The 20,041-nt window shown below is 41.7% G+C and overlaps 1 protein-coding gene across 6 annotated transcripts in view; it reads right to left on the bottom strand.

Moving 5' to 3' along the window:
- ralgps1 (Ral GEF with PH domain and SH3 binding motif 1) overlaps window positions 1-20,041 on the bottom strand; it is a 172,266-nt gene that overhangs the window by 6,187 nt on the left and 146,038 nt on the right. For 4 of the 6 annotated variants that reach the window (XM_064354379.1, XM_064354376.1, XM_064354378.1 and 1 more), the window contains 9 exons: window positions 16,555-16,622; window positions 9,652-9,778; window positions 7,328-7,485; window positions 6,893-6,941; window positions 5,030-5,110; window positions 3,592-3,697; window positions 2,762-2,854; window positions 2,370-2,475; window positions 448-539 (listed from right to left, as the gene is read on the bottom strand). In XM_064354379.1, coding sequence (XP_064210449.1) covers window positions 448-539; window positions 2,370-2,475; window positions 2,762-2,854; window positions 3,592-3,697; window positions 5,030-5,110; window positions 6,893-6,941; window positions 7,328-7,485; window positions 9,652-9,778; window positions 16,555-16,622 — 880 coding nt within the window. The other 2 variants (XM_064354380.1, XM_064354381.1) reach the window with 2 other exon arrangements.

Genomic DNA, 20,041 nt, shown 5'->3' on the forward strand with positions numbered 1-20,041 from the left:
CGTCAACTGCATTAGCAAAATGGCTTTGACAGACAGATCAGCATCTTACGTCACATGTTTAACAGCAACTCCTTATCCAATTGGGAATTCATTGGTCAGATATACAGGCCGTTATTATGAAAGTCAGGCGTAGATCAAGTCACACTGCTTGGATGCAGCATAACACTGGCTGATATATCAATGTGTGTGTCAATATGACTAACTGTAAAGTGGCTACAGTGTTTCAGCTTGTTTTATGAACAAAAATAAGCCTGATTTTCATGAATACATTGTCAGACTCAGCCAGCCTGCTTTGTGAAACACATCCGTGTGACCTAACCTCAAATGAAAACCAGAACGAAAGGCTGCAGGTTTACACAAGGTTTCGACTTATGAAACTTGTAATACCTATTTTATTCACAGGTTCATCTACACTGTTTCTGCACGCATCATTGTAACAACACGTACCTGGGGCCTACTGCTCCGACAGGCGTCCTCTAGGTGCTTGTGCCATATTATTGCAGAAAATCTGGATCCAGTCTGAAACTTGTAAACATTACCTGTAGAGCACATAATAAATATCAACCCAGATATAAGTGAAGTGAAAAGGTTTTAAACATCAGACACATTGCTTTGTTAGATATCTAGTTTTTAGATTACTGCCTTTGAGAAGGAGACAATATAATGTGAGGTAAACCTGCCCTGTTGTCTCTCTCTGTCTTCTTCCGTCCCACAGGCAAGGGAACGGATGTCTTTGGGCATTTAGTCACGCCAAAAGTCTTGCAAATGTAAACCTGGGGTGTCCTGGAGTTTCCTCTCCATAGAAACTTTTATTACTTTAGTGCCTTCTGGAGGGAACTCAGGACACCAAAACTATTGAAGGCCAGAGATTAGCATGACCAGAGAATGCCTATCAAATGCTCCTGACTGGAGACTACTGGCTGGATTTAACAATAGTTTATCTACAAATATCACCTCTTGCTATAAGCAGAAGTAAAGTTCCATTTGTTTTAAAGGTATTCAGTAACTGAGCTGGATTACCTCCAAACATAAAATATATTTAACTTTTGATAAAGAGGCTAAAACCACAAATCCTTTAATAATATAGTACTCAGATCTGAACTTCAATATTTGCTAGCTTTCAGATTAGGCATCCCTTGTCTGGCCCCAGTCCAACCTTCCCCTCCCCCCCCAACCGTTCCCCCTCCCTGCTTACAAAACATAATACAGACCTTTACTTTAGTTACAATTTTTTGAGTGCTTAAAGGCAGTCAGATAACATCTGTTGCAATGGCTTTTCAGGGGTTGATATGTGCTGTTGACACCTGGGGAATCTGAATCTGACCCAGGGGTTTCTGGGTGTTTGGTGTGAGCTGCATTTTCATCCCTGGCTTTTAAGAATATTCAGCTGTCTTGGTTTTTTAAATTTGATCAAGGTTTTTTTTACTATTTTTAGAGAAACAGGCTGTGGTTTGGTATCTTCCTTCGTTCACTTCTTTGGTGACTGTAACCTGTCCATGTCTTAAACATTTGTTGTTTAAGGTAGTTGACCTTCGTTTAAGATTAGATGTTGTATACTGTTGTTAATTAACTTAATTTCTTAACTTTAATCTGGTTATACATTTAGATAAAGGTTAAGGTTTCTCTGCCAACGTCAGCTATTTAATTATAATTATATTTATAATTATAATTAATAATAATAATTAACATCTTTAATAATAATTACCAAATTAAATCAAATAAATATATCTTATGTTGGATAGTTTTAACTGTTGATACGATGTTAAACAAGCCATTTAAACCGCTGGATTCAGAACCTAAACATATTTTACTTTATCTTCACTGTCCCGAATGTCAAGTAGTTCTTCAAGTACATTGAACTACTTGAACTATATGACTAAAAAGTTAAACAAAGTTGTTGGGGCGACATAGCTCAGGAGGTAAGACCGATTGTCTGGCAGTTGGAGGGTTGCCGGTTCAAACCCCGCCCTGGGCGTGTCGAAGTGTCCTTGAGCAAGACATCTAATCCCTAACTGCTCTGGCAAAATGAGAGGCATCAATTGTAAAGCGCTTTGGATAAAAGCGCTATATAAATGCAGTCCATTTGTACACGACATTCTCAATAATTAAATTAATGACAACTGGCAGCAGCAGTTTTGGCTGCCGAACACAGGGCAGTCATTGTTTACAATGTTTACCATGTGTCAACATGTGATTTCACACAAAGCAATTATTTCCTGATGCCAAACCAAAGGTATATCACACTCCCATCCCTTGATGATTTAGCGGTGTTGGCAAAAAAAAATATGAACAAAAAAACAAAAATAAAAAACGTTCCACCTGCTTCTTCCCAGTGGTACACTGGCAGCCAGCCCCCTGGCCCGGCTCACCTTTGTCAGGGTCATTCAGCTGGAAGATATTGGGGTGCTCCGGGTCGTCGGGAAGCACCACCATCCATCCCGTGATGGTGATCTTTTTACAGGGCGTGGATTTGTACTGGGAGAGTGAGCACAGCACAACATGAAGATAAGCAAGATGGGAAAGAAGTCAGAAGTCTTCCCCCCATTCTCTGTGAAAGTATCTCTTTCTGTTTTGGCCGTTCAGTCAGAGAGAATTTTCAGTGAGCATTCCTCTCTTCAAACATGTCTCGGTCAAACTGAAAAAAGCTTTGTCTGTAATGTTTTTTTTTATACCTAAGTAAACTTAACACTTAGTCAATGTCTAAGCATTCGTTCTGTTTTGAGTAGTTCTGACTGGTACAGTTGTTGCCATGACAACTCACATGTTTCCTCTCAGAGGCTCTGAGGGCTTTGGCTCCAAAATAGACGAGGGTGGAACCAGAGAGGGCAATCCAGTAACGTGTCCAGGACGACAGCTTAGAAAGGAAAAAACACGATGAACAAAATGAATGACAGCTATTTAACCAATAAATAATCATTAAATAATAGCAGTGAATTTTGTGTCACAAGAGCCTTCAAATGGATTATTTTCCACAGGGAATAAAAATAACTATGATACATATATGACATTTATTTACAGTTTACTTCATAGGAAAAAATGATGGGATACAGACATAGATCACGGAAAGAGAACAGAGAACTATACATAATACAATGAACATAGATGTAAATAAATTTAATTTAAAGAGGTGAGCAAACTTCTTTGTCAAACTCCCCTTTGGAAAGATAAGTGCTTCATTATAAAGATAAGATTTCATTCATTTTTAAAGAAGGAAAACCCTGTGTTTACAGACACAGCGCCTCCCATTTTGAAGGGCTGCTGACTATTCTAGGTGTCCAGGGGTGTAGTTTTCTCACAGTAATACGTTTGTTTGAAAGGAAGACTTTCATTTGAATGCAAACACACTGATGTAAATTTACGATGACAGTGCCTGCAGCGTTTCTAAACAAAGGCCAAGCTGTCTGTTTATTTAAGGAGTGAGAAGCCAACCGTTTAGATGAAATGGTGAAATTATATTGTCGATATACAGGCTAGTTGTTATCTTTTGAAATATGAAATGATAAGCAGTTCACAATGGTTCTGAGGACACAATACTTTTTTGGACTGATAACGTCAACGTATGAAGCGTGTCTGCCACTGACGTCCCCTCACCGTCGGTTTCCTGCCCTCCTTCATCAAGGTCTTCCTCCGCAGGGGGCCCTCCATGGTGATGCTTGCCAAAGCACTGCACTCGTAGCTGGAGTTTGCACCTGACGGGCTGGGGGTTGGGGGAGGGGGGGAACACACACAGAAATAACAGTGCTTTTAATCTTCCCTGAACATCATGAAGCCACATGGTTATGAAATACCGTACCATTAAACAGCTGGCAGACTGTGTGCAGTCCTTACGAAGCAGAGCCTGAAAATCAGGGTTGACACCTGTGCTACCAACGGAATCCTTGAGCAAGAAGCCAGATGCTTAAAGTTTCAGTAAACAGGTATAAATGGATGTTATACTTTCATATTTTCTAATTTGTTTTATGTTTAGGGCATCTGTTATCAAGTAATGTATTTGCAAGTTTATGTTATCAATGTGCAATATCATACTACTCGGAATGAGCACTTATTATTATTATGAATGAAATGCCATGCTGCAGGGCAAAATGGAATAGACCGCTCAATATTGGGAATCATACAGTGATCTTAATCTCATATATCGCTCATATAAATAATGCTCACATATTGCGGAACTGCGCACAGTCATGGACACACAGAAACAATGTAGCACAATGCAGAATACGGAAGCAATTCCACATTCTACCTCCTTTTTGTGACAACACAAGCAACCAGCAGGGACCCTGCTACAGACAGACAGACCCAATCCACAGTGCATGCAGGCAGTGCCGACAGGCCCATGAAAAGATGGTTATGGTGTAGGATGGTGGGGGGCTGAAATGGGATGGCAAAGTATGCTTCTAAACGTCAGCCTGCCTGCAATGTTCAACCGAACACACCAATGACCTTGCAAGCAGGACAGGGGTGAGGTTCTCTCCGCCGAAGAGCATTTCACAAAGTTTACGTCCAAGGGCATGGCGCAGTGAAGTACGTCAGAAGAAATGCAGGTTGTAGCCAAAAGGCCAATGAGTGAATGCAGCAATGCGGCTAAGGGCTCCACTCTGTCGACACTGGCGCTCGTGTTTTTACCTCAGTGCAGAAACCTGACAGCGCGTTTCACCATACCTCTAACTGCCCGTTGGGCTCTTTGGATGGATAATCCTAAAACTGTGTTAGTTACTTTGATCCCCCACAAGAAAGAAAGGAGAAGCAATCAAAGCAGCTTCCGCACCTCCAAGAGTCTGAAGCAGTGATGACAGTAAGTCAGGTGGTCAAAGGGGATAGTTGTACTTGCTGGCCCATAGGCACACTTGGGTTCGAGGATGTGTGCATGTGGGAGTGTGCAGAGGCCTCTGGGCTACAGCTGAAAACGGGCGAGGCGGGGGAGGGTGTGAGACAGAAATCGACGGAGGCCGATGAGGCATGCAAAGTCCATGTATTTTTTCGACCGTTGACCCGAGGAGACACACCCACCACCACCACACCGCACTGTTACCTGTACATATAGCTCCGGCTGCGGGGCGAATTGCCGGCCGGAAGCCTCCAGTTGGGGCCCAGTGTGGCATACATGCGGCCCCTGTTTGCAGATTCACACGTCAGTTCAGCAGCCACCAACAGACCTCGGCCCGCAGGCCTCTCGACCGTCGTGTACAGTGTAATGGAGTGTGCGTGCAATGTAAGGTAAACGTGTAAATATAAAGTCACAGTCACAAAGCAAAAACGTTCCCTTGCTTTAATGCTCGTTCATCCCACAGAAAAGGGGCGCACAGGAGCTTCTGAAACAGAGCCGATAGTCTTTGCACAGGGTCAGGAGCGTTAAGGTTTGCACTCCATGTAAAAGTTATGGCTCTCTAAGCAAAGAACATAAACCAATAATTACAGACCTAGTTTAGGATGGAGAAATAACAAAAAAAAAGTGTAAGTGAAGGACTAGCATATGTTTGTCATTCAAAATTGAGCACTAAGCATCATAGCAGCTAGACTGAAAGACCCTGTCCCATTTTCTTGGCCCTAGACAGCAACTCATATCTCTTTCAGCAGGTAAAAAAACTAACAGGTACATTTGTGCTCAGAACTGCAATATTATAATGAATGCTTGTAATTACAAGGGGTATGAAACTCCATGTATATGTTGCATACACTGAGCTCCATAATGTTTGGGACAAATACACTTCTTTTCTTCTTGATTTGGCTCTATAATCCACAATTTCAAGCAAATTCCTTCAAACACACTGGACTCTAGAATCAAGACTAGATACTGAAAACCCTCTTATACCTGCACTGAGGAAGCAAATGAACCCACCTGATTAATCAGAAACACCTGTGAAGCAATTTGTCCCAAACATTGTGGTGCCCAGAAATGGGGGGCTATGTATAAAAAGTATAAAGTATAAAAAGTCATTTCCTCATGGTGAAAATAAAATATATAGAAATGACATAAATGACATAAAAGCTGAGCACTTTAAACACGTGAACGATTTGATTACAAATCTAAAATTGTGGAGTACAGATGTTTTTTTTTTCTTTGTCTCGGACATTATGGTGCACACTGTATATATAAGTGCCTGCTTAGTCTGGTATAAACTGTATCTATGTTATGCTCATTAGTATGTCAGCCAAAAGCAAAGTTGCTAATGCAACTGGCTTATGTAATACAAACAAGCACAAATACATTTGAAAGGACAACACCGGTAATTTACATTTTTTCCGTATCTTCAACATAACCCATGAAAATACCAAAACCAATATTGTTTCTGTTAAACTCTCAATGAATTCATCCTACGAACAAGTATTGTCCATCTAGCCAACGCCAATATACCAGAAGTAATAGAACTCCACTGTCTTCCACAGAAATGTTAAAACAAGTCAAGGAGACATACAGTTGCTTTGGTCAGCATAATTCACCATTATGAAGAACCTGGCTAAATTGTTCATTTTGATAGTCCCCACTGAAATGAACTATTTGCTCTGTTTTGAAGTTTGTTTCGCAAAAACTATACAGGCCATGTTTTTTGTTATAGTAAGTTCCATTTTCTAAATTGTATTTAATGACGCCAGCGCCAAACTGAAATGAATGGCTTTCTGGGTTGAACACCAAATGGGGTAGGAAAAAGTAAAAAAGTAGGGAGAGTAGGATTGGTATTTTCATAGGATATCTTAATGATACTGAAAAAATGAAAATGATCAGTGTTATCCTTTAACGTGATTAATTATAATCCATAAAAATGTGCTAAAACGGATACATTTCTGTAACTTGTTAATAGGCACTCTATTAACGGTATTCATGCAGATAATAACTTAATGAAAAGATCCTGGCTGTTATAGGAAAATGTGTTGAAATTTTAAAAAATCATGTCACCTTTCTACCCCAGATGACAGCTCCTCGCTGAACGAACTCTCGCTGCTACCTAAAGAGAGAAAAGAGAATGCGCTGTATGTTACCGGCCAAAGAGTGCACATGTAAAAAACACCAGGCTAACTAACGCTCATGCTGTTCTTTGGCAGATGTTACTTGACAATTTTATCTTGACATCTGAACATGTGATGGATTGTCTGACGGGAATAAAGACACTTGAGTCAGACTGTCTGAAAACTGGGACACTGAAACCGGTTGTGACAAAACGCTTAAAATATCTACGGAGTCGAACACCTGCTTTCCGAGAATATTGAGATCAAGGAAGGTTCTAAGTAATTAAAATGAATTACAAGAATGAGCTGAAGGAGTGTAAGATAAAAATGCAGCATAACCGTGGGTTTAGCAGCCCTGAGTGAAGACACAGGGCCCGGTGCCTACCTCGGGAAAGGCCATTGGTGAGGATGTGTGCAGAGTTAAGCGTGTGGTTCCGTGCGGGGCTGTGGGACTCCAGGAAGCTGTCGTCCAGCAGGTGGCGTGGTTTCTCTGTGGGGAAGGTGGCACTCTTGCTCTCCACAACGCTGAACTGGCACATCATGCTGAGTGAGGAAGAAAGAGGAGAGGCGAAGATGGAGATGAAGGAAGACAGGGAGAGGAAGAAAATCTATCAAGCTTGAGGAAAAAAATAAATGTTTTTTCAGTTGAAATTTTTTTTTGTTCTTTGTCTTTGTTCATCGAAATATGTCTCCCTCTGCTGGAAACATGTAGAATTAGCATATACAACACGTGTTGGTGAGTTGCCATAAAACAGTTCTGCAGACAGTGAAAAGCAACAAAAACATAACTATATGTAAAATTGCTCATTTACAAAAAATACAGCATTTCTAAATAAACAAATATAGAATAAAGCATGCAGTGTTCAAGATGCAGATGTACTAGCCATGACCCAAACTCCTGACCAAAACCTTAAACTTGTCTCATGCTTGTCTTAGCCTAATCCAAACCTTAATTTGAATCCTAAAACCTAAGTTTAGCCCTAGGGTTCCTATAAATATATGATTTTGAAAATAAAAATTGATTTAAAAAAAAAAAAAAAAAAAGAACAACAAATGAAATATCAATGATTCAATAAAAAAAAGTAATCTATATAGTACAAAGTATTAAGAAGTCCCCAAATATATAAGGCTTTAGTGTTACATCCCACTAGTTCCATTAATATACATTTTTATGTGAAGGTTGGTGAAAACAACTGAAATATCAGCAAATCAAAAAAAGAAATAATGAATTTTTTTTAAAATAAGGAATTAAGCAATTTATTTTTTAAAACGTATTTAACTGAAAAACTATAAAAAATATATAAAAGGTTATATAGCTCACAACTGACCATTTTCTTTGGATCATTCAAAACATAAGACTAACTTTTGTCGTGACCCTTTCCCAAGCTCCTATACAAACCCTAATCTTGCCACAAATCTAAAACTTACAGCTTTCCCAAAACTAAACGGACATTAATTTGAACCCTAAAACTTAATTCAAGCCAAAGGCCTTTTAAATGTCAGATTTTTCAATTACAATTAATGAAAAGGAACTGAAATATCAATAAAAGAAATACAAAGTAATGTGTGTTAAGTCATTTATTTTGCAAAACGTATTCCAGTGAAAAACTGTCAAAAATCTAACCCATGTCCTCACCATTTAACAAGATCTTAAACCCAACCAGAATCTTGTCATACCCCTAGCACTTACTCTTTTCCTAACCCTAACCCTCATTCTAACACAAAACCTAATTATAGGCCTGGGGGGGGGGGGGGGGTCATTTCAAATACGGGCTTCCTCTGTTAAAATGGATACAAAACAACCTAAATATCATCAACAAAGAAATGTAATCTGTTTGGCTCATTTATTTATTTTTAAAAAATGGAATTAAAAATATCAGATTACATAAGGCCATCTCATTAGGTCCCAATAATGAAAAATGTTTTGTTGTCCAAATCAAGTACTATCCTTAACCTTGCCCTCACTCCTAAAAATAACTGTAAAAATTATTGAAGTCATGAGATTAGAACCCTTGAGGCCCTGGGGGTATGGTCCTATAACTGAAAAACATGCATTTTGTTGAGTTTTTAGGTGCAAAAGCTGGACCAATTTATGACTTTATTCAAGTCAGATGTGAGAAAACATTATTCACAGCCATCCTTTCTTGTGCTTTCCTGGTTGAATTAGACTGAGCCATTATCAGGCCAATCCATTGCTAGATGTCTAGCAAGCTAATGTGGATTATTTTACCTAGACAGCTATCTTAGGCTTCAGCGATAGCCACATAACCAAACTTGCCAATGCATCAAAAGATGTTTTATGAAGTGAATTTTTATAATTATTAGACTGAGGGCCATAGAAAAGCATCGTTTTGAGAAGGCAATTTCCTTTATAGTTCTTTTACTATTCTGTGGGGTAGATGTGTTTCCGACAGAGGTCACAAAGCTGACAGACTGGAAGTAGTCCTTTTCTGTTTAATATAGTAGTGGCTAAATTGAGGCAGACTTTGCACTAGAGCTACATTTTACTGCCCTCTTTAGGTAAAACAAATAGTCACTACCACACACTGACATAAATTCTCTAACATGTCTTGAAAATGTTTTTTTTTTTTAAGATACCGTGGTCACAATGTGTACAGAAAAGCAGAATTCATGGTGTAGGCGTGTAAAGGGCAGTGTAGTGATCTGTAGTTTTTGGGTGTAAATGTAGGTGGAGGTACAATGACTGACTTGTTGCCCAGGCTGTGGCTCTTCCTGTGGCGGGATGGGGGCGGGGTGGGCAGGTGGGCCCCCACGGAGGTGTCGGGGCAGGTGGGGCGACGGTTGTACCTCACCGAGGCAGCCACCTCTGAGGGGCCTGGGAAAGAGGGGGGGAGGGGGGATAAAACACACAATTCTATTCTTTATTTCAGTCATATGTTGTGTGGTTTATTACAATGACCATCATTAAAAACATGTATTTATAATTTATAGGTGTGCCTCATAGCACATTTAGTATGCCTAAATAATTCCCTATAAACCATCTTTCAAGTTATAATGCCTAATAATGATAATAATGGTTGTGTATGCTAAATGTGGATGAATGTTTTGTTACTTTTTATTGTGCATTATGCCCATTTATTTGCTTTGGGTAATTCTTTTTACATATTTATTTTTAAATGTTCAAATGTAGACTATATCACCTCAATGTTCCAAAACCTGCACACTTCCTAGAATTCAATCCTGAAACTCTCATAACAAATGAATTTTCCTAATCGCTATACTACCCCCACCCAGCTACAAACACATGCTGCACGTTGTTATGACACATACTTCCATATTAGTCTTAGTTTTGCAAATGAAGGTGCCTTATGGAATTAAAAAAACAGTTCCATAAATCACTATAAATGCTACAAAGCCTTAGTTAAAAATTCTCCATGAAGCAGTCGTGTCCCTATTACTCCAATCCTATGACTGCTTGACATCATCTTCATGAAGGACTGCAAAACTGTGAAAAGCCTCAGAAGACTCCAGCAGCATTCACAGAGGTTGTGTGCAGGCAAGAGGTCACGGCAAGGCTGCCTGCCATTATGGGGATGAACACAATGCAAGGCCTCATGATGTAATGACCCAATCCATCAACGGGGAGCTGCTAGGACAAACCTAGACCAGACCAGGCCAGACTACCAGGTACAGACAGTCCCACAAAGCCTCAGATGATGATTTTACAATACTGCGGATGGTGGTGGGAAGAAGTGCAGCCTCAAAGGAAGATCAGTCACGCTGTCATGAGTAACTTCCATAGTGCGCTACTGATGGTAAAAGCATTACACTAGGGAACTCCTGACACAAGGTAATGTTCCTCCTACTAATGCACTGCATGACATTCTTCCCACAACCAAAAATACTGCAGAAGAACCCAAAATACTGTGCAACAACCTAAAATATTGTGCAACAACCCAAAATAACACACAACAACCCAAAATACTGTACAACAACCCAAAATAATGCACAGGAACCCAAAATACTGTACAAAAACCCAAAATACTGCACAACAATCCAACAAACCACAATAATCCAGACTTTGAAACACTCACACAGGCTTAACTACACTTTGCATTTTAAATCTGTTTTGCAGATGCCCTCATCTGTCGAGGCTCCAAATTTGCATGTTGCTAAATTACACAAGAGATTTTATTTCTACAAGGGATAACCAAGATAACATATGAAGATCGCCCATGAAGAAATAGCCCATTCATTTTTACCTTGGCCCAAATGTATGGGAGAATTTAATGTTAATCAGAAGTAGCAGATTAACTGGATAAATGTGCATCACCTCGGATAAAGTGAGGTCTGACAGTGCTCAAATTCAGATGGTTTCCTGCTGATATATGGGCTACTACATTCTAGGACCTCGAATAGCACTTTGCCTGTGAACACAGGCCGTACACCCCAAGGGCCACGGTCCATCATCCTAACCACTATACCACTCACTGCTGTCCAAGAGGGTCTGGGGATTCTCAGTGGCTCTCTTAAAAAAAAAAAAAGAAAAGTTATGTTTCTGAGAAATCCAGCCACATCTGCCTCTCTGTGATCATCACAGTTGTGGTCTAATTCAGTGCCCGTGTGCTGGTCGGTGACTGAACGTTTCCACAGAAATCATGAGGCAAAGAGCACCGTGTGCTAACTCACCCCATCCTGCTAACTCTCACTCTCTCTCCCTCTCCCTCTCCTTCTCACCATCCTGCAGTTCCTCCTGTGGCAAGGCCAGTGCTTCAGAACTGCAGTAACTAAGCCAGAAACCATAAAGGTCCTTTTAAAATCTATGAATTTAATTAACTGTCATGTAATCAATTATGACAGCTGAGAATTCATTTCTCATTTGGTGGGACAATACGAGGAATCAAAGTGTTTAGGGAATGAAAGGGATTTACAGTTTCATGAATGGATCTTTATCAGGACAATGGGGTTAACATCCATTCTCTTTCAATAAGTGCCATGGGATCCTTCAACCCCCAACCAATATAAACATTTTCACAAGATGTCAGCCCTGTTGAACGAGTGAGACGAGAGACTGAATATAACCGTATTCTCAAGCTGTACAACGCAACGTTCCCACTGTAGATAAACAAGGCAAACAGGAAGCTCTTTAATGGTTTTGCCTGTGGTTGCAATGTGTACAGAGGAATATAAATCTCTTTCAGGCTACTGTTTATGGCAGGGCAGCTTGGCAAGCTGCGTTTTTAACGAGCACCACTCTAATCAGCGGACCGCAGGCAGCACAGGCCTGACTCCTTCCCCTCTCTTTCCTCCTCGATGCGAGCATGTGTGGGGCCCGGACCGATCTGCCCACGTGCGGCCCGCATGTGCCGCACCGCGTCCCGGGCCCTGGACGGCTCAGCAGCCTTACCGGCGGGGCAGCCGAGCGCGGAGCGCCATCAGAGGCGAACCGGCGTTCGACGCGCGGAAAGAGGCGCAGGACGGAGGCTCACTCGGCGAGTGAAAACAGCCTTCCGGCTGGCACCGCCAACGCGCTCCCGCCGCCATTATCTCCGGTATTTTTCCACAGCATCGTAAAAACTATGAACCCAGCTTGGAAGTGCTTCTAATTGGGATTGCTCCTAATTAAGGACCCCCTCCCCCCACTGTTTTATGCAGTTCAGGATGTTTGGGACACGTGGGAAAAGCGGCTGGTTGCCTTGTTAATCCAGACTGAGGATTTTTCCCCCATTAATGCAAACACATCCGTCCAGCGCTCAGTCAGGTTTAAAGGCAGGCGCCGTGCAGCCTGGGAGCAACACTACGGCCTCAGCAGATTCACTGAAACCTGGATGACAGAACTACACACTGCAGTGGGGGGTTATCCTGGCACCCAACACTCTGTAGAACTGTAGAACCAGAGATTACTGAAGGTCTGTTAATCATCCTTCAGTCATAAGAAACCACAGGAGAGAAGCACACCGACCAGTGTGGCAGAACAGACTTGGTTTTCCGGACAAACGGGCTTTGTGTAACAGTCGTGCTAAAAATCTGGTACTGCTGCGATAATCCGTCGGCCTCAGCACGAAAGCAGCTCGCCTCCTTGCTTGCTACGTGCCTGGTGATGTCAGCAGGACAATACGCAGGTATGACAATACCTCATGCCTCCAGGCAGCACCCATCATGCATGCCATTCTGGAATGAGAACAGAACCATCCAGAACCATCCGTCCCTCACTGAGCCCCTGTCGGGTGCTCATTATGGGATATTCCACACTGTGTGTGATACTCCAAAGGGGAACAAACAGGCAGTGTTAATACATGAACTGCCTCACGTGATCCTGCTATTAGACACTTCAAGTGAAGCACCCACTAAGAACTGAGTGTGTGTGTGTGTGCTCATGAGTGTGCGTGCGCACGTGTGTGTGCGTGTGGGTGTGTCTGTATCAGTGTGTTTGAGTGCATGCAAGTGTGAGGGTTTGAGTGTGTGAGAATGTACATGTGAATATGCATGACTATATTCGAGGGCAGTGTGTATGTATGTGTATGAGTGACAATTTGTGTGTATGTGGGGGCAAGTGCATGTGTTTGTGTATGGTGAGCATTGTGTGTTGGTTGTGTGTGTGTGTGTGTGTGCTTTGGGGGGGCATGGGCACATGTTGGTGTGTGTGTGTGTTGGGTGTACATGCTGTGTGTGTGTGTGTGTGTGTGTGTGTGGAGGGGGGCAAGTGCACATTTGTGCGTGTGTGTCTGTATGTGTGCATGTTATGGAGAGCATCATCAGTCACTCTGCTTCTGGCCTTGGTTTTCTGGAGGGAGTGAGTAATGCTGCCTCCTCCATGTAAGCGGCAGTGGGAGGGCTAGTTTACTGTGCGTCTCTCAACGCCTGCTGCCCTCAGTGGACAACACATTATGCAATCCACCATTAATCTGCTTTGCATAGGCAAGTCAAAAAGAACGTGTTGATAGAGCAACGTGCCGTGTGGCTCATGGTTAGGATCAGAAATGCAGACTATATCCTGAGTAAATTTGTTTGCCGGCGTTCTCCTGCGATGGTTTGAATTTAAAGTTAAAACCCTTTGGGATGACGCACAACCCATTTGCTCTACTTTTGCCAAACCTTTGGTCATTTTCTCTTTGATATATGGCAATGTAGTATAATGGGTAAGGAGTTTGTCTTGTAACCTAAAGGTTACAGGCTCGACACTGCCATTGTACCCTTGAGCAAGGTACTTAACCTGCATTGCTCATGGAGATGTTTAAATGGATGCACTGTAAATGCTACCTAAAACATTGTGTAAGTCTCTCTGGATAACAGCATCTGCTAAATGCCTGTAATGTAATGTAATATAATGCTGTATTCAAGTAATACTGGTTACTAGGAAAACACTGTGTTTACATGGCATTTGTGGCTATTGTGAAATCTTGGACACGGTAAGATTGCTATGTTGCCATGTTATTTCATCAGACATCATGCCAAACCTATAACCCGAAAAGACATAATTTCTCCCCTCTATCCTGCGCCTGCTAAATGACTTAATACTTGTAGTAATTAGCCTATAAAAATATAAATATGCCTTTTTAATACACAAAAGTGTGGAGAGGGGGAGGTGGGGTTGGGGGACTGTTGATGGGTTACTATGACACACTTTATAAACAAATGCTATAATTTCATCATTTGAGAGACTGCCGCTTGTGTTTACATGGAACAGAACATCACAGTTTGTATATAAAAAATTACGAGAGAGTGATGGTGATTTTTGGAGATAATTGCAGACTGCTAAACATTTCAGTTCTGCCTTTAAAACTAGATTTTTCCCCAAATGTATCAACAACTCAACTTGTATAATTCTAAATTATAGTCCTAAATAAACATGAGAAAACTGTTTCTCTGTACTTCAATAGGTCTTGCCTGTAGTTCGGAAGACATTGAGCACCGCACTCTTATCTGTCTGTTGTTTATCATTCCATTAATCTACATTAACCTCCAATGCCAAACCTATAGCATGTGTAATGAGTGTCACTGCGGCATTGGCAATTACTGCCCATTAAATTGATTTGGAAATTTCCCTGTACTGATTGGCCATAAAATGTTCTAACTATCTAGATACCAATGTATAACTGCACCAGTGAAAGTGAAAATGAGAGGTGCAAGATATTTACATTTCTTTTACTAGCAGATAATAATGTTCTGGTTTAGAAGAATGCTGATGCTAAAAACACTACTTACCACTGCCACTTTGTGAGTCAACACTGCCACCTTGCGAGTATTTAAAGGTCAAACGGCTCTGATGCTGTTCAGATATCTCAGTTTAACCAGTACCAAACATACATTCACAGACAGGCAGATAGATGCCCATACACGTAAACACACACTTCCCATTTGTGCATGACGACAATAAATTTGCAAAGCTAATAAGCGAAGCAAGGCATATGCACGGACTGTCCACCATAAAGATTTTCTTTATGGGTCAGTGGGAAGCACAGATGAACTACACAGCTCAGGCTTTTTCATTTTTTCAGTTCACTTGAGAGAGCCAGACCACACTTCCCTTCCCAAAAGTATGTGTAATGATTTGAACAGGCCAACATTCACCCTTTAAAGGCATGTAATGGGTCTTCTGATGTCTGGCTGGTGGGATAGGTAGCCAATGACCTCATTCTTCCATTGCACAATTTTTTAGAGAGGGGCCCACCAAAAGAAAAAAAAAATGTGCTCACTGCACCAAACTTCCCACCATCGCTCCCTCCTCTAGCGTTGATTACCTCAGACCCAACATCCACAGCTGGGTCTCACCTCTCTTGGAACAATAAATGCTGTCCCAGAGATTTGGGGGATTTGTTGAAAACTGGCTTTTCAAACCATGCAACGCTTCCAACGTGCACCCGTTGAAATCCTCCTTGCAGAGGATGCCAGAAGTAAAAGGACAGAGGTCGACATGACTCTGGGTTTTCCATTCCTTTTGTATGAAATCAATTGATTCAAACCCAGACCTTGGCTAGCACCATAGGCCTTTTTTTTTTTTACAACTTGTACATTTACAACGTGCATGATCCGGAATGTTTAGGGATTATTACCCTATTAATTATGCTATCCTATTATTAACACTCGACAATGCACTTTCCAATAAACTTTTGTATTAAAAAGTTTAAAATAACAGTCATAAATGCTTGTCTTCTCACTGCGCCTGGAAAAAAGCAACTACTGCAAGCGTGTGCATTTTTCCACGAGTAACAGCATGAAGTCATTTTAACTGCAAGTCAACCCCTTTAGCTGAGGATTGTTTATAAAGCATATTTATTAACACCAGGGGCAGTGGAAGATGTTGAAGGGGTGACTACTGTGAAGAATGGAAGAACGGTCCAAACAGAGAGCAGCTTGGGCTCGTCACAGGTGGCTGGTGTCTCACGAACACCAAACGGAGGTGTCCGTGGAGAAAAAGTTCTGGAGGATGCTCCTAAACTAAACCCACCGCCTGAGGGACCAAACAGAATGGCTAGACCTAAACTATACAGTTAATTTCACGGCTATATTTCTTCCTTAAGCACTCAGATGGCATTTCAGCATTTTTTTCCCCAAATGATTATTTCCAGACAGTTGGGGGAATAATAAATGGGACTCCTACAATATGTATAATTACACAAATCACACTAGCTTACTAAGGAGCTCCATTACCTGCGAGATCTTCCTTGGAGGAAACCAGGCGTGGGGAGCTGTTCCCTGGCTCAATCTTCAGAGACAACCTGCAATAGAAGCACACTCCAGTCAATATGCAACAGCAGCACCAGCAGCAGCAGTGCCCTCTACTGACAAGACGCAGGCAAAGACAGATACAAATACAGTGGTATTTACCGAGCTTGACTGCTTGTTTAAAATCCAATTTAACTTTCAGTTTAAAACCTCTGTGCTTCACCTGCATTCACTGAACCCAATACATTTGAACGAGGCTTCAACAGTAAAATATTTAGCAGGGTAATTCTAAAATCAAACTGGAAGGCAGTGCAATTTAAATTTGAAGTGTGATATACACAGTGCTGTGGCCTTGCTTCCCACAGAACACACAGCAAAACCAAGCAAATTAATCTGGATGCGTTTTAAACACTCATTCAGCCTGTGGTACGCCTTTCCCTTAACTTAAGGGACCAGTGAGCACAGATCAACGCCCCTTACTCCCATTTGGTGTAGGCCATATATATACCTTCATTGAAAGTGCATTATTGTCACCAGAGACACTGTATGGTAAGCTGGTTGAATGAGGAAGATCTGACAGACAGTTCAAAAGGCCACGAGGCAACGTCGCCACTGATTCTTTTTTAGGAGGTCGACAGTTCCATTTAAGCTCTGAAAGTGAAGGAGCCTGGCTGTCCCTTTTTCAGTCAGAGACGCTGCGAGAATCTGAGCAGGTGGGAAATGCCGTTATTAATACAAGCAGAACTGTTGGGGGGAGATTAAGGAGGGGTCTCCTTCATCTCCCAAGGCTTGCGATTACATCATCCGACATCTCTCACCCTACAAAATCAACCCGAAGCCCCCTCTCCCCCCACCCCCCCTGGTTGGCAGTCGCAAATATGATGCCACCCCCACCCCCAACCCGATCCGCAATGGCCACCCTGTGCGTAAACGTTATATTCCGCTTACTAGCCGAACCCGTGTTCTTTATTTTAGGACTCCCGCCACGAAACCAGCTTAGAAGGATGCCTGATTTGGAGTTCTTTCCACATTGAGATGGTGAAAAAAAGAATTCCAGTTTCCCATTGGCGGGAAATGATGGCCGGACCGCCCTGATGCTCGCTTCAACCCCTCGCACGCGCGAAAGAGAGAGTCCTCTCCGCTCCCCGGCCACCTGTCGTCGGCGCTTCCTGTCATTACTCTGCGGGACAAAAAGAAGCTAAAAACGGTCGGCGTGAAACTGGAAACCTGCCGTTTCATGGGCAGGCTTCAGCTTCGCACCACAGCTGCACGGTGGCAACGCCGCTCAAACCATGTTTTTGCAGTTAGGTTCTTTTTTTACAGAACAGCCTCCAGCTACTGTTTTGGGAACCCACTGACAAGCAAAAATATATTTCCCACAAAGAGGTGGGGTCATTACCATTAATAGCCCAATTATGAATGATTGGCAAAAGGCCAATGGCAGTCTATTAAGACCATTTAAGAATTCTACCTGCATTGCTCCGGATTACAACAAACTGAACAACTGCTAACCACAATGAAGTGCATATAAATACACAGCGGTTCCACACAAATAACATATTTGCTTACATACTGCTGGCAGCCATGCCACTTTGTAACCTTCCTGAGCCAAACGTGTTGCTATTTGGTGCTGGCTCGGGTTAAGCACTTGAATTGAGAAAAAACCAGGTTGTTGCAAGTGGTGCTTGTGAACCAGCAGGGAGCACTCTTCCCTCTGAATGAACACCCCCGCGCAGCGCCGTACTTATACAGTCATTTAGCTACCAATAGCTACATTAAGAGGCCATGATCCCTCACAAATCATCTCTAGCGAGCCTGCAAGCAAGCTAATGTTTGATAAGCACTCCTTTGCCATAATCATGTCAAATTAACAAGTTACATCAGCAGAACTATTTGAAATAAATGCAAGAATACATTCTCAAGTCCCATTTTTTACATCACAGGTAAAGCAGCTTTTCCCCATCAAATCAAGCGTTGCTCCTTGTGTAAAATGACATGAGGTCAGGAAACAATTAAAGATCATTATGAAAATATCACCAAGTGCTTTGTCTGTGCTGATTTCTATGTATACACAACATACAAGGCTTTAAGGGTAATGAAGAAGACAAGCATATCTGGCTGTAGGTTAGAGCTTCAGCTCTTTGTAGAGAACACATCAATCCATGCCATGCCAAATAATAGTCAAGATTCCCACTTTAGCAACTACTCCCATTTTAAATGGTTTAGTTAATAAAATTCAATACATTGTATTCCCATTTCATGAATATGAAGCAAAACCAAGCTCTTCATCTTGTAATAAACTATTCTGGGCTTTATCATCAATATGGAAACTACTGCTACTTGCCAATGCATTGACCGATGTAAAAATAGACAGAATTCTTTTGCGATGTCCTGATAAGTCAGGGCGGGCCAGAAAAGTTTCTGGTCGGTTTACAGAGATTTCCGTGAAGGCAGCGGCCTTTCTTCATTAACGCGGCTTAGTGGAACCGCTTTTGAAAAACAGTCGGCAAAATAAATCGCTGGATGGAAAATAATCAGCCTCTTGCTGGGAGGAGAGAAAGCAAAGGCGCCCAGCAAAAACACACAAACAATCGCGCCCGTCGCAGATACGCTGAATCAACACCGAAGCAATTAAGCTCCAGCGACCCTAAGCCTGTTTTCTGCAAGGGAGAAATTTATGGGAAATGTAATTACATGGGGAAAAGCAAAAAAAAAAAAAAAAAAGTTAATAAAAAAATGTAAGGGACAAAAGGAATGATTAATTTCCTGCACAGATGATGATCTTGTGGTCAGTGTTCAGCAATTGTGGCAAAATAAATTCCAAGATGCTGTAGTATAGCATGTACTGCATTTCCCTCTCTTGCCATGTCATTCAGTGTTACATTTTTCCAAGGCACAATTCACCCTGCCCCTGCTTGATGACAGACTCTGATCTCAATCCCTGTCTTTTAATCCAAGATCATGGCCATCATGGCTGTTCAAGACACATGTACTTGTTATGTCTATGTTCTTTGAAGTAATTATAAATTGTTGAACAGCAATTATAAATTGTCCTTCATGGCATTCGATTTGGTGGAATGGCTGCATATAACTCTGATAGTAACATACTCTAGTACTGTACTGTTAGTACCGTACCACAGACTCATGCTCACCCCCCCCGGCCTGGACTGGTGTGCAGTCTTCATGGGGCTAAAAATGTATCTGTCCCATTCTGATTCCCAAAATCCTTTTGTTCTTCTTGCTAAAACACCAGACAACGCATTCTTTGGAAACTTACACCCACTATACCTACAGTCATTGTTTGGATGGGTTTAAAAAATGGCAATAATGGCTAAAAAATGATCAGATTATAGGCATAGATCCTTGGATCTTGTGGTCTAGTAGTAGTGAACAAAGGGACAAAAGGTTCTGCATAGGTATTTGGTGCCCACCCCCCCCTTATTTTAAATGGAATTGTGGCAGTTAATTCCAT

This window comes from Anguilla rostrata, chromosome 10 (assembly GCF_018555375.3).
Source record: "Anguilla rostrata isolate EN2019 chromosome 10, ASM1855537v3, whole genome shotgun sequence".
Taxonomy (NCBI): Eukaryota; Metazoa; Chordata; class Actinopteri; order Anguilliformes; family Anguillidae; genus Anguilla; species Anguilla rostrata.